Genomic DNA, 15,830 nt, shown 5'->3' with positions numbered 1-15,830 from the left:
TTCCTCTCACGATCACTTCTTCCCATTCTTCTCTCCTTCCCCTCTTCCTCATTGATTTTTTTCAATAATTGAAATCACTGGCCCTTGTGTACTACACAGATTGTCAGGTCTGGATCGATGGATGGTCGTGGCCCCATGAAAACAAGAAAAAGAAAAGCTCACTTGTCAGATGCGTGGAGACATGGAATCTATAATCTTTCTTTGTGTTTTTGTTGTTGTTGTTGTTGTTGTTGTTTTTACTTCCTACACTAGCATGTAAACTTGCTTCAGTCAAAAATGGCTGTTAATGTATTTAAGCAGACAGGACAATGTTGTCCTTAAAAAGAAAGAAGTACTGGTAGACTGGATTGACACATTCTATTCTAGAAATGCATTTCCTGTTATCTAAATCTATAACTCATATCTTATTTTAAATTGAGATTTCTAAATTAGAGGAGAGAGATTTCAATACTAATTTTGCAAAGAAAAGAAGTTCACATGACACTCCAACTGTTGTAAAGAAATGTAAGATTATTAACACTTGCTGAATTCCAACATCAATTGACTATTTTTCTTTTTTTAAATACACCAAAGAGTATACTTGTATGTAAAGAACATATGTTTGGTTTACACATGTACATAAAATCAGTACAATTATTAGCCAAATACATAGCTTGTATTTAAAGAACAGGCAGCTTTGACAATCAAAAGCTATTTTGTTAATTGAGCCCAGGTATGCCCAAGTTTTTATTCTGGGCCCAAAATTTTATTCTGGGCCCGACTACTCATTTTTCCACCCTTGGCCAGGTACGCATAGGTTACAACTCACCTTTGTACCTGGAGGTCTTTCTGGAAAAAAGAAAGTGCCAGATGAGTATGAGAAATAAAGTTGAGGCAAAGAAGCCCTGTGGCTTAATATCACCATATGAAGGTGGTGTTAAACTATAGATACCATTAAAGTAGAAAAAAATATTTCTATGTACCTTCTGGTACTTAATATTCCTTATAGTAAGATAGCATTTCATCAGCTATTTTATTTGCCTTGCATCCTCTGTTATTTAAAGAAATGTAAGTTCCAAATTCCATCTTTGAGACAAAGTTTCTGATGCTGTTCTGATGACCACATAAACTTATGTCTCTGAATGTCCTTGACCGACCTCAAGAAGAGAAAGTCAAGCTGTTCTCTTACTACAGAAAATGGCCAGAAGAGGGTTTGCTTCCTGTTCCTCTGTGTGGTCATGATGAGGGAGGTGGCCATAGTGTGTAGATGAAGGGTTAGACTCCCCAGGGGCAGAGCAGCCACCACATTTCTGCATCAGCAGAAGCAGCAAAGCACAGAAGCGTGTCACTATGGGGCACGAGAGACCACCTTGGATGTTCTAGAACCTTCTAAGGTTCAGTAGGGTCCACATCCCCGGTGGAACAGGTCCTGGGCAATTACATTTGCAGCTCGAGCCCTGTTGGACTTCCATTACTGGCCTGCTGAGGTTTTTCTGATGGTGAATGATTGAAAATGTCCTGCCTTGAACTGCCTAGAAAGCAAGTTATGCCCCCACCCTAGCAGTGTTTCCTGGAGCCCGGATGAAGGATGAAAAGCAACGACTAGTTCCCCCTGGCAATGGAACCTTCTCCTCCCTCACGTCCTGCCTCCTGATCCTCCTCGTCTGGGTCCCCTTCCGCCGTCCTGCTCCTTCCTTCTGCCCTGCAGGCGGCTCCCTGCTCACGGGGGCGGGGCGGAGGCACCCATATGGCTGTACGAGTACCTGGACAGGGAGGCTCCTGTGGTCCTGCCTTCCTCCTCCTCTCCCACCTCTCCTCTCGCTCCCCGGGGACCAGGGCTGGGGCAGCAGGGGAAGGTGGCCATGAAGCCCAGGCGGAACCGTTTGTTCATGAAGCAGTAGATGATGGGGTTGACGCAGGAGGAGGTGTAGGAGAGCAGAAGGATGAAGGAGATGGGGGTCCCCGAGAGGTGGCGCTCCGCGGAGGCCGTGTCGTAGGCCCGCCAGGCGTTGGCGCTGAAGATGGGCATCCAGCAGAGGAAGAAGAGGACCACGATGACCATGAGCATGCGGATCACCCGCTTCTTGGCCATCAGGTTGGCCGCGGAGCTGCTGCTCCTGATGCGCTCCACCCTGCCGCTGCTGCTGCTGGACAGCCGCTGAAGCTCCAGCTTCCGCGGGTGCTTGGCTTTCTGCAGGTAACACCCGTCGCTGTCCTCGTACCTGCCGCTGCTGCCCGTGCTCGGTTTCCTTTCTGGGTGGGCAAGGGACATCACTTATTGTTCGGGATGGGCCATGCCACACAGAAGGCACGGAGCCCCCACCCCCTCCATCAAGGGCGCCAATCCAAACTTGAACTGAAGAATCGGGCAACCTTGGGCCCGCAATGTTTAAGTACTGATCTATACGAGTGCTTGGTAAGTACTGACCTGTACTAATCCTCTCCTTCAGATGAAAAGCTGCTTAAAACCAGTAAAATAATATCTAATATAGAACACGATATATAATGATAAAATAACATTCTATGTATGTAGAGTATAAGCATAAAAAATGATGGAAGAATGAATATTCACACTCTTTCCCTTATTTTCCCCAGCTCCTCAGGGAGAGGAAAGGATGCTGCTTCCTTGGTAAGCCTCCAAACTGCTTTTACTGGGAGGAATCTAGATAATGAGCAAAAATCAACAAAACCAAAGAAGCTAGAGAGACTACGTTATACACATGGTAAAGAAGGGAGTGGAGAGGTGGAGTGAGAAGGGGAAAAGGTTATGTGGGTAGTGGATTGTAAAGAATGGGAAGGCGAGGCTTTGTGGCCACTGCAAAGTGAGGGTGAAGGGAGGAGATAGGATGTGGGACTGGAATTATCATTAGCTTCTGTGGCCGAAGGGGGTCCATCTGAATACAGCGTTACAGAAAGTCTGGGACACATGGGGCCTCAGCTTGTAGCTGGCGTTTGTGTGTATTATCTCATTTTATTCCACTCAGCAGTCTGTTGAGAGGAATGGTTTCTCCATTGTACAGAGGAGGAACTAGAGGTACTTGGTCTCATGACTGTGGCTTATGACCCCTAAGACTGTTCATAGTACTTTTGAAAATGTACTGTGGGTAGATCTGTTTTAAGTTACAGAAAACAAGCTTCTGTGACCTTCCAGCATAAACATACAGCTAAAAGATAGTTACCTCGAGCAGACTTCTTCTGGCTAGCATCAAATTTTATTCCTTGGTAAAGTTCCAAAGAGATTAATCCATATGCCACCATCATCACAATTCCAGGAATAAGAAAAAGGATGAGTAACAGGAATGTGTGCCTAATAAAATAAAAAGAAATCCAATAACCAGCAATCCAGTATTTCAAACTCAGATGGGATGGAATAGAGTTCATCGCCATTTAAACTGGTCTGAGCAAACACGTTAATTACTTAGTATTTAATATCCTTGGAAATTCTATATCTGGAGGTTCAGTCATTAGACATTGTTTACTTCTTTCCTCTTTTGATAAAGTCTCTTATGAAGGACTAGTTAAATTGGAAAAGTTTGGTGTAATTCTGTGCCTGAAACAAGTCTACATATAAAACGAATGAGAGCTTTACAAAACAACAACAAAAAAGAGTATGTGAACTTTATCTCAATAAAATCGTTACCAAATAAATAAATAAATAAACAAATAAAAGCTTACATTCACCGAGGACTTATTAAATGTGCTATGCACTAGGCTAAGCATTTTATATAGATAATATTACAGATATTATTAGATATTAACTCCCGTAATAACCTTTGAGGTAGGTACTATTATTATAGTGCCTACTCTACAGATGAGGAAACTGAGACTTAAAGAGATTTAAATAACTTGCCCTAAGTTATACAGTTAGTGGCAGAGGTGGGATTTGAATCCAAGCAATATGATTCTAGAACCTATGCTCTTAACCGTATCAGTATGCCATTTGTTGACTTTACGACAACAGAATACTCAAAAGCATGGGTAAGAATGATGGAAAACCCCCTTGTTTTGTAAAACATGGCATGGCAAAACATTTTGGCTGTTTCTGACCCATTGGCCCAGCAGCATGCTCTCTCTAGTGCCTGGTGAGGCAGAGCTATGCTTGCTCTAAAACACGTTTGATTCCTGAAGCATCGTAGCCTCCTCTTTTATGAGTCTGGCCCCTAAATCATTTTTGTAGTCTGGCATGTGTAAGGTTACATGATTAGGCCATAAAATTGTCAGAGGCTCACAGTGGCTCGGCCATTTCTCATTTCAGTTGGACATGTTTTGATAAGATACCTTTTCAAGTCCCTCTCATTTGCAACATAATTCCGTGTGTGTGTGCATGTGTGTTACTGGCTTGAAATGAAAAAAAGGAAGGCAGAGACAACAGATTTATCTCAGCTTTGAGTCATTTGTAAATGTCTAGTCCTCTGTTTCTAAAACATGCTTGGAATTAGTAAACATAATACCCTGAATTTGTGCAGTCTTTTAAAAGATGTATAATGGCCTTTTTATACACATACTCTCATTTGAACCTTATTCCCACCCAATGAGCTAGATAAAAGATATCTATATTATTAAATCCTTATATAGATAAAGAACCTGTACCTCAGAATCTTACGTGAATTTGTCCAACATCACCCAGCTAGTAAGGATAGAAACATGTATTAGAATCTTGCTTTTTCAATTTCTAGTAAAGTGCTCTGTGCAAGTACCATAGCTGCAGCTCTAGGAAAAACCAGATGGGATCTGGGACTCATCCTTGCTCTGTTTTCAATTCTGAGAAAACCATAACCCCCCAAATCATCTAGCCTAAACCTGCACTAGACCCTTGGGAAGCACACCGCATAGTGAGTAAGCACAGAGGCTCTGTCTTTTCTAGGCTTGTGACTTTGAACAATTTATTTAACCTCACTGTGTCTCAGTTTCCTCATCTGTAAAATAGGGACAATAATAGTATCAACCCTATAGGGTTTTGAGAGGATTAATTGAATGAACATATGTATGGAATTTAAAACAGAGCACTCTAAGTGTATCGCTATTGTCCTAGAAAGAGTTTAGAATGATCCTTCGGGAAACTGATCCCCTAGCCACTCTGGACAATACATTCCAGTTTTGATGAAAATTTCAACACTATATCAAGTTGTATCAAACAAATGAACAGTACGCAACCTTACCAGGACTGCTGCATAACATCGTTTGGCAGGAGAAAGCGGCACATATTCGCCGTCTGGTTGTTATTTTTGGTAAAAGGCACCAAGTTGCTGTAAATTGGATACGGAGTCATGATGGTAAAGGACAGACACCAGGTAACGGCGATCACCTTCAAAGCGTGGGATTTCGTCTGCCAGACCCGGGACTGTAAGGGTTTGCAAATTGCACCATATCTTTCCAGAGATATGGCGACCAGGTTAAAAGTGGATACACTCACAGAGGTGCCTGTGAAGGAACAAAGAAGTCGGTTTTGTTGGCTCTGAAATCCAAAGATTATTTGCACATTAACTTAAGCATATCTGATCTGCACAGTTTTGATATCAAAGAAAATCACTCAGAATGAAATCTTGTGTATGTATATTTAAATGGTTTATTCCTAGCTTTGTTTCAAAAAGGATTAAGAAAGCAGTTAAATAAATGTATTTGCAAATACGTCTTATTGCCAATTTTCAGATAAGTTTATGGAACTTTGATTACACCCTAACTCCTTCTTAGGCTGAAAGTGCTCATTAACTAATAATCAAGAGGATGAAATATGTTCCTGTCCCACAGAGGTTTTTGGAGTGATACATACAAAAGCGAAAAGTTCTAATTTTGAGCATGATCTACTTTTGAGCATAGTTAAGTTGACCTTATCACCCAGATTCTCAAGGACTGTGACACTGAAAGGTCACTGGGATTTGAGCTAAGGGCACTCAAACTCTTTCTGAAAACTTCTAGTATAGGCTGTTTTTAAGAGAGAAACATTCTAAATTGCAAAATGCACTTGCTTGAAAAAAAAACCATAAAAAAGGATGAAGAGGAAAAACTGCATACTGTAACTAAAAGTTTTTCTGGGTGGGAGGACTAGGGTCTTCCTTATTCTTTTTGCTTTTCTGTATTTTGTCGAGTGAGCGTGCATCGTCAAGGAGAAGGACATCATAACACCTCATTTAAAATGATGTACTGAGTGAGCTATAGTCAGAAAAGCTTAATTTTCCTTAATTTTTGTGTTTTGTGTGTATGTATGTATTATAATGTCTTATCCCATTAAATTCCCTTTAATTCTTCATCAATGAATTCTTGCAATTTTTCTGATGATCTCGTACCATGATTTCTTAAACCTAAGAATTCGTTTAAGTTTGGGAACAGAAGTTAGCCTGGGGTCTTTTATGGATACAAATTAATTCTCTGAGACTCTGTGTAAAAGCGTTCTTTTTGTAGGGAGACTATCCATAATGTTTCTTAGATACTTAAAGCAGACTATAATCCCCAAAATCATTAAATAAACGCTCATGTTCTGAGACAGGATTTGCTGTGTTTCACTGGACTTTACCCCCTAAGGAGTTGATGACATTTAGATTAGAAAATATAGCCCCAAACTTCTGTACGATGTCTGTACGATGGGTCCACTAAACCCATCCTTATGAAAGCACCCCCCCCCTTTTTCGGCGATATATTAGGAGTAACTGTTAGGAATAGTATTGAGCAGAATTCGAAATCAAGAGAAGAGTTGAAACCATTGAAATCAGAAGTCCATCAAACATTCTCAGAATTATTTTGCTTTTCATTTCAGCTATTTAAAACATTTTTTATTGAGATGACATTCACATAAAATAAAACTAACCATTTGAAAGCAAACAATTCCATGGCAGTTAGCAAATTCATGGCAGTTAGCAACGTTGTGCAACAGCACTCATTTTAAATCTCCTTTCACACATATATGGACGGGCCTTGAAAGCCTACAGTGCTATGTAATGCGAGCTGTTATTGTTGCTTCATTGTTTAACAATGATCCCTTTCCTTTGTAAGACTATTTTTATTTTCAGAGGACTTGGACACAGAATGACACTTTCTTGGTTATTTGTCCGTGGCACGCAGGTCGGTAATTCATCATCATTTTGTTAGTGCTGGATCTCACTTCCTCAACTGGGAGAAATAAAGGCTTTTAAAGCATTCCGGTCATTGAGGCCTGCCCCAGCCCAACTCAGCCCTGCATATTTTGCAAAGGCTTAGGCCAGAACAAAAACCAGCTCCCTCCCGTTTCCCTCTTCGCCTCCTCCTCCTCCCAACTAGTTCTCAGAACAGGCAAGGGACAAGGCAATTTGGCAGACAGAGGGGACCAGGAGACAAGTCTTCGTTCTGCTTCAGAAGAGCCACAGCAGCTGGCAAACTGAGGCAGCGTCCTCACCACTGTGGTGGCATTGATCTGGGTTCAAATCCCAGCTCTGTGGCTTAACACCTGTGTACCCTTGAGCACATTATTAACTTCTCTGTGCCTCTGTTCCCTTCTCAGTGAGACAGGGAAAACTAACTCTACTTACATAGGGTGATTGGCTGATTGAAAAAAAAGATCATGGAAGTAAAAGCACTTAGCATAACATCGGGTGCGTAAAAACTACTCAGAATATTAGCTCTTGTGAATTTTATCATCATCATTTTGATTGGCATAGGCAGAGAGCCACATATCTCAGTCAATCATGGTGACCCCCACAGCCCCCATCTAGGGGCGGAGGCATCTCTCTCTCTGGGGGAACAGGCTGGGAAGTGAATCCTGAGAAGGGAGTCTAGAGCTGTGATGTAACTGGCTGTCAAAAAGTCCCTTTTCCCCAGGAAAGCAAGAGCAACAACAGAAGGAACCTTCTTCCAGCACCCTTGCCACCCCAAAAGCCACGACTCGGGTAGAGCTCAGAATACAATCAGTAGTTTCCAGAAAGTGACAGAGCAGTTTACATCTCTTCCTTCGTAACAGAGGCAAGTGAAACCAAGCTCTTTTGTGGTTTCTTATCAACTTATTCCACTCTGAGACACTGACCTCTGAAACGTTTAGCTGGGGACTGATTTCTGGGAACTGATGAGGACTCAGCTACCTCAAAGCCACCTGTGTCCTTGCCAGACGTTTTGGCTTTTTTTTACACTCAGCGGGGCTCCTCCATGGAGGCTGTCAGGGGTTTGGGAAGGTCTGGGGCTCAGTGGGGTCGGTGGTGAGCTCCAGAAATAGTCCCCTGCAACAACTCACCCATGAAGTAGGTGGTGGTCTTGCAAACGGCGCTTCCGAAGATGAAATCCTTGAGCAGGTTGGGGATGAGGTTGAACGGCATGCAGAAGAGGCAGAGCATGAGGTCGCTGACGGCCAGGGACAGCAGGAAGATGTTGGTGACGGTTCTCATCCTCTTGTTCCGAATCAGCACCGTGATGACCAGCGTGTTCCCCAGCACGCTGAGCAGGAATATCAAAGAATACAAGAGAATCTGCACAGCTGGCTGCCATTCTGCAAAGAGTAATAGGGACAAGACCAAGACGGAGGGATGGAGGTTATGAGAGCAGAATGTTAAAACCTAAGCACACGAAGCCAACAGTTATTTCCTCCCGATTTTTTTTTTTTTTTTTGCAGGGGAGCAGTCCTTAAACCCACCTCTCCCTGTACTGACAATCTTTTGCAGAAACAAACTGAGGAGAGCACAGAGTGATTCCGTTGCTTCTGAAAGGTTGGTTTGTTAAAGGATCACTCGGGGGAACCACTTTTTCTTAAGAACAAAGCTTCTCCAGTGAACAGTGATTGCTTTCTTTCCTAGCTGCTAAGCATTATCTCGCTTTAATCACTTCTTCACGCCCGGATTTCCCCAAGAAAAGGCAACAGCTAGATTGTGACAGCACCTTTTCTGTAACGCTTGTTAAGTTCAAGCCTCGACACTTGTACTCCCTGCTTGCTCCACTTCAGCGCCTCCTCCCCCTGCTTTTGTTCCCCCAACTCCTATACGTTAATCCCTACTTCCCGAGGGGAACCATGAGAATATTTGACTCAATTCTGCTTGTTGATCTCTTATCCAAACTTCTGAACAGATGACTTTATCCAGCCTTGTCTCACGAGGGCTTCGTTATGTTTTTTCTCTTAGCCTTGCTTTTGCTGATTTCTCCCTCAACCTAATAGTTTTCTGAATGAAAATAACGGTCTCTGACGCCTACCTTTGGACGGATGGGGCTGATCCAAGCAGAAAAGCGTCTCATTTTCGATGCCTAGTTCGCAGGGAGGAGTGGTGTTGCTTCCATTCACAAGAAGGCTGTCAACCACATCCATCCTTGCCTGCTGCTTTCCACCCAGTGCCGGCGAGCTGGTGAATTGCTCACTCTCGTCTCATTCCTCTAACGGCTGGAGAGTCTCCCAGATGCGACCTGCTGTGGAGGGGCAGGGAGGGAGGGATCTCCAGGTGTGGGCTTTTTCAGCCATTCCTAAAGGCGACTTGAGTTCACCACACTCAGCCCAGCTGGGCAAGCACTTGTGCTCCTGTCTTGGAACAGGCAGCCAATGCAAGCCAAGCCCTTCCACCTTTCAGGCCCACCCCTCCCACGCCTGGGCCAGCCTTAGGGCCCCGAGCACAGACTGTGAGTTAACCCTTCCCAGAGTGTCACTGCTTTTACACACACACGCACACACGCGTGGGCACACACACGCACGGACACATAAGCACACACACTCCCCCAGTGCCTCCCTTCTCTGTATAGGAACCTGTCACCATCCCCGACACATGCAGAATGAAGCCCAAACTGGCTGTGTGAGACAGGAACAATTAACACGGTAACAGATCCGATAATGCAGACCATCAGGACTAAAGGACACGGAAGGACTGTGTTTCTACCTCCTTATATAAAAGCAATTAGTGCCTTTTTAGCTTTGGAACCGTGCCCGGCAATGTGTGTGCATATAACTGCCGGCTGGTTGTTAAGCTGTCACCAACCGCAGTGTTATTTCTGGGGGTCTCTGTCTGCCCGTGTTAACCTTAAAGAGGGGAGGTATTTCTGAATGTAGGTTCCTGGATTCTCGTTACAAAAAGAGCTCGTAAGATTTCCCATTTGTTGATGTTTTTCATTCATTCACCCATTCAGCACATAATCATTGACAGCCATCCATTTGCTAGACACTTTTCTGGGCACATAAGCAAATAATGAACAAGATTATTTCAGATAGTGTTAAGCCCCCTGAAGGAAGTAAAGCAGGGAGATGTGATGGAAAGGAATGGATTGGGGGTGCGAATTTAGATGGGATGGGTCAGCAAAGGCCTCCTGGAGGAAGCGACCGTGATGAGACCTGGATGACAAGAAGGAGGGAGCTTGTGAAGATCTGGAGAAAGCTGCTTCTAGGCAGGAGGAACCGTATTTTTGGCAGAGGTCCCAGCACATGCAAAGGGCCTGAGGTGCGAATAAGGTTGGCCTGTTTGAGGAACAGGTAAGCAGTAGGAGTGAGTGAGTGGCCACCGGTGAGAGGTGAGGTTAGCGAAGGGCTCGAGTCTGGGGGTCTGGGTTTCCCGTGAAGCTCTGTGGCGTTTGAAAACCCACCATACAGAAGGTCTCCTCGGTTCAGACCTTTGGGAAAGCAAATGACAGCAGTGGAACCCCTGTTTCTGCTGACGGGCCTGGCAGGGCTGAGACTTGGTTCACTAGCTAGACACCTCTGGGGCCCCTTATGTACGGACAACACAGTTGACAACACTACATACCATATCTTTGCTGAATCCCTGCCAGACACAGATACACTAACTGGCATTTTCACTGTCGAGGCTCAGATGTGGGGCTGGGAAGACAGTGGTACCTCTTTTCTTTCAAACCATGGATATCTCATGTTTGAGGCACTTAGTCCTGGAAACTAGAAGTGGAGGGCACTTTAGAGAAGGAAACGGTAATTAGTAAGAGGACAGGCTTTGGCAGCATACAGAGCTGGGATCGAATCCTGGTCTCACTGGTTACCTGCTTGAACTACTGGGCCAGTCAGTCCTTTAACCTCTCTTAGACTCACTCCCTTCGTCAGCAAATGCGGATGAAAACGACTTCATAGATATTTGTTGTGGCGACTGATTGCCCCAAGGCAGTGCCTGACACACAAAAAATGTTCAGCAAATCACAGATAATATTAATAGCTATCTAATAATTATTATTTTCCTTTTATGCAGGAGGAAACTGAGACTCAGGATGGCCACGTGATCTGCCGGTGAGAACCCGCGGTGGATACCCCCTTGTGGACCAGCGAGCCCCACCCTCACACCACTTCCTGCGGCACGGAGCGTTCTTCATTATCTAATATGGTAGCCCACTGGGAGCCCTGATTCCTGCCTCCCCCCTCCTTCCTGTCACATGTCCTGTTGGATGAATCTTCCCATGGTGCGGAATGATAGGACACTGCCCCCGGGGAGCGGACCCGTATAGTACTATCCTGATGGGGATGGATAAATGTTCAGGCTTTGAGCCCTGAGCTCAGCTGAATTTCACCCTACTGCTGTTCCCAGCAGCTGGAGGCTTCAAGTGCTTCAAGTGGGGCAGCTATCACCATCCACAGACGGTGCCTCCTGCGGTGCTTCATCGCGCCCATCAGCAGCTGCTTCAACCATTGCAGGGAGCCTGCTGCCGCAGGGCCAAGAGCAGTGACAGGGCTCAGTGCCAGGCTGCCCTGAACTGAAAGAGTCCAATTTGGGACAAGTTCCTTCCTTCCTTCCTTCCTTCCTTCCTTCCTTCCTTCCTTCCTTCCTTCCTTCCTTCCTTCCTTCCTTCCTCTCTCCTTCCTTCCCTCCCTCCCTCCCTCCTTCCCTCCTTTCCTTCTTTCATTTCTATTCCATTCTTTTTGACAGTGGGCAGGAAGTGAGGGTGGAGTGTAGGAGGGTGGGTGCTAGAGGTTTTGCAAACTCACAAGGAGTGAGTGAGTGGGATACATTTGAGTCCTGTGCTTTACAAACTGTGGTGCACATCTGAATCACTCAGGTTAGTGGTTAGTGGTTAATAAATGGAGGTTTCCAGGCCCCCCCCCCCAGCGATTCTGAGCCGTTAGCCCGAGGCCTGGGAATCTGCATTTTTTAATGCAGCATCCTGGTGATTTGGAGGCCAGTGATCACAGGATTACCCCTTGGGCTTCCCTGGAAGCCATTCAGAGCGTGAGCACAGGCATCAGACTACGGGAACCTAAGCCTGGTCCTCACCACCATCTGTGGAATGTGAACAAATTATTTCAGTCTCAGCTTGTTCATCTATAAAATGGACACAACATAACATAATGCTACCTATAAACAATGCAAAACATGGAGAGCACTTAGAACTACGCTTGGAACATAGCTCTGGACACTAATTGTTATTATTAGTGGATAAGATTAATCCCAGGGATGCTCTATTTATCCCCATTACCATGGCCAGGTTAAGGGTTTGGGTCTCCACTACTTAGCACAGTGCCTGGCATGTAGTATTACGGAAATGTAAATGAAAAGAGAGTGAAAGTTAGGACATTGCTTATCATATCCTTTTATCACTCTATTACATTGGTCCTTTTCCTGGCCAACTCTGTATTCTTCACCCTGAGTTCCTGAATCAGGGTTCCGATAGAGTTCAACTGAAGATGAGAGAATTCCAACGGTAGACCCTGGGGCTTTCAAGAGAAGAGCCAATGCATTTTCCAGGATGTTAGGCCTCATTTCATTCCTCGACACACATTATCGAATGCCTTTTAAGTGCCAGGTGCTGGGGATAAGCCATGAGTAAATAGATGAAATCCTGCCCTCATGAAATTCTCAGTCCACTGCAGGAGACAGGCAATAAATACACTGGGCAAAATGGAAACGCCCCTCTCCCCTTGGAGCCCTATCTTCTGACTGGGCACAGTTCCAGGCAAATTGTTAAAAAAAATTACTAAATTGTGGTGAAATGGTGTAAGTGGCTCCCCTGTCTCCCAGACACACAGTACTGGGCCATGCATAAAGCTGGGTCCACAGAGTCCTATGGGTGTTGGGGACTGTTCTCTGGCAAATACTGCCCTGGAAGGACAGGACATGGGCCATGTCTGTGGGTTCCTGGGTAAGGAAATTCATAGCTACTCCCCAAACTATTTCCTATCTTAAGAAACAATTGTTCTGAAACATCCTAAAGATTTGATATGTGTTTTTCCTCATTACAACATTAATCACATGCTTGTTGCAATATTTTTTTAAAGAAAGAAAACTAGGTAAGTATAAATATAACGCCAAGGTCAGGGCTGTACATGATTTAGTCTTAATGTGGTGCCACTTTCAGAGAAACACAGTCCAGAAGGCAGAGGACTTGAACGTTGCAGGAGGACACCCAATTCACAGGGCAGCCTGACGTTTCTTAACGTCCTCTTGCCTGTCCTCGACCATTTCCCACCTCTGCAGCTCAGAATGTCCCTCTCTGAGTTCCTTACTCTTCGTTTTCCTCCCAAACACATCCAGACTGTGGCTGGCTAACGTTTCCCTCTTTCTTTCCTCCAACCTTCTCAGACTTCTGAGCGTGACCGACGGGGCTTTCCTCTTTCCTCACTCGGCGCTGGCCACACTAGGTGACTCGGCAGGGTGACGTGCTGAAGTGCTGGGGCACCCCTGCTCTCCACTGAGGACTGTGGGCAACTGTCCCCTGGAGCTCTTCTCCCACTGGCCGCCCTTTTTGGAGAAATTACAATGGATCATTTCTGAAGCTATGGAGGAAGGCAAGCTCCATGTCTGCCTGATGAGACTGGCACTTAGCAAGCCACAGCTGGGATTCAGCAAGAGCCTCTTCAGTCTTTCTATCCTCACCTGGAGAGTGGGTTACAGAGGGAGCACCAGAGGGCTGCTGGGACATTACATGACACAATGTGTATAAAACACCCAGCAGAGTGTTTGGCATGTTATAAGGGCCCAGTAAGTGCTAATGATTCTACTGGTACTGCTACTACTACTACTACTGCTAACTTGCCATGTTTCATGCTGACAGAGGCATTCAAATCATTCTTAATGCCGCTGCTTCAACATAACGTTTAACCATGGTTTGGTAGATGTCCTTGCAGGCTTTTCCTCCAAACACGTTTTTTTTTTTTTTTTTTTTTTAAAAAACCAATTTGGAATCGTACTCTATATACAGTATTCACCCTTCTTGCCACTTTTTGACAATGTATTTTAAGATAATTTTTTCCCCTCAAAATGAGATTACATAGTGTTTGTAGGGTTCTGGAAAAAAATGTGTTTATTTTTTTTAAGTTAGATAAGAAAGTTAAAAAAAAATCTATAACCCCATCATCTAGAGATTTAAAAAGGTGTTTTATATAAATGCTCTTTTGTATATTCATTTTTTCACTTAGCGTTATTTCATCATCACGGGTCAGTACTTTTTTATAGAGTTCTTTTTCGTGCTGTCTGTTATTCCATTAAGAGCAGGTACTTTAATTTACTAAAATGCTTCCGTACAGTGGCATATTTAGTTACGGTTTTCAGCCCTCTGCTTTTATCAGTGACACCCGTGCACACGTTTTTGTGGCACTAGATGTACATCAACGATATCAGAGCTGCCATCAGCACAACTCCAGGGGCAGCGTTCATTGCCCTTTGTCCAGCGTTCACATCTGCTATGTGGCAGGAACTGATGTCTTGTTCTTTCTTGGGGGTGAAAGTAAATATCTGCCCTTTTTTTCCGCTGCACCTCCACTGCTGTACCCCTGGTCCGTGGGATCGTTCTCTCTCACATGCGGAATTGTAGCCGCTTTAACTGGTCCCCCTACTTTTCCTTGGACCCCTCCCATCTCTTCTCCATGCAGTTGCCTGAGTGGTGTGTTTGTTACACAGACCAGAATGTCACTGAGTACCTGGAACTCTCCAGCCTATCCCCGTGAGGCCCTGCATGCATGGCCCCTGCCTCCCTCCGTGGCTTCATCTTGCAGTCCTTCCTACCCACTCCCCTATTCTATGCAGACCAGACGTACTTCCTCCTCCCTCCTGGGCTGTGCTCCTGGCCCACTCCCTTCCCCGACTCCCAGAGTCTTTGCACGCGTCGTTCTCTCTGCCTGGGCTGTTCTGCCTCCTATTTTACTCTCATTAACCCCCACCCACTGATGCCAACTTCTCGGGGAAATCTTCCGTTGGGCCCAAACTAGAACAAGTTTCCCTGTGGGATGTTTCCATGGCTTCCAGGTTTCTTCTTTTACTTACTCTGCACTTGCATAGCTCTTCCTATGGTTTGTAATATTACCTTTGTGTGATTGCTGGATCGTCATGTCTCCCCACGAGCCTAAAGTTCCATGAAGACAAGAGCCATGTCTGTTTTGCACATCATCGTAGAAACTCCTCAACGTAAGCAGCCAGCACTGATCCCTTAAAACCTCCATGTTTACAATTATGTATTATTATAATTTTCTCTTACAGATGAAGAAGCTAGTTCTCAAGGAGATGGCAAAAGCAGCATCAGTATTTGGGCCCAGGTAGGATTGGTGCGAACATTTATGCTCCTTTCATTACACACTACAGTATAAATACCACCCTAACAATTCTCAGAGTCTAACGGGAACAGAGACCAACAACTGACTTATTTCCATTCCCATCTAGTCCTCAGCACAGGGTGGAGGGAGCTTGTGAGTCTTTAAGACCCAAGTGCATGAATCTCAGAATGGAAATTCATCGTGTTTGACAGACACTGAGGGAGACATTTGGGGGCAGAGGTTCCAGTAACTTGAGAGTCAGCAGGAAGACAAAATCGAATTAGCTTAGAATTTTCCCCTTTTTTCTCAGGGTCTGCAAGGACCACATAGAGAGGAATAGCAACAGGCAACCGCTATGACGTGAACACACGAGGGCCTTAATGTGTGTCATTACTGTGCCATCTCTATGACCCGGTCTCACCCTTGACCTTCATCCCTCGGAATGTCCAGTTCCTCATCCATA

At 44.8% G+C, this 15,830-nt stretch overlaps 1 protein-coding gene across 1 annotated transcript; it reads right to left on the bottom strand.

Moving 5' to 3' along the window:
- Positions 1-1,472: 1,472 nt before the first annotated feature.
- On the bottom strand, positions 1,473-9,557 carry CCKAR (cholecystokinin A receptor). Its single transcript, XM_033105422.1, has 5 exons — positions 9,121-9,557; positions 8,174-8,425; positions 5,139-5,400; positions 3,159-3,286; positions 1,473-2,232 (listed from the first exon to the last, which is right to left on the bottom strand). The coding sequence occupies exons 1-5, from the start codon at positions 9,230-9,232 to the stop codon at positions 1,700-1,702; spliced, it is 1,287 nt and encodes a 428-aa protein (XP_032961313.1). The 5' UTR covers positions 9,233-9,557; the 3' UTR covers positions 1,473-1,699.
- Positions 9,558-15,830: the final 6,273 nt, after the last annotated feature.

This window comes from Rhinolophus ferrumequinum, chromosome 5 (assembly GCF_004115265.2).
Source record: "Rhinolophus ferrumequinum isolate MPI-CBG mRhiFer1 chromosome 5, mRhiFer1_v1.p, whole genome shotgun sequence".
In the NCBI taxonomy this organism is placed as follows: Eukaryota; Metazoa; Chordata; class Mammalia; order Chiroptera; family Rhinolophidae; genus Rhinolophus; species Rhinolophus ferrumequinum.
Note: the sequence above shows the minus strand (reverse complement) of the source record. Positions and strands in the feature narration are given on the sequence as shown.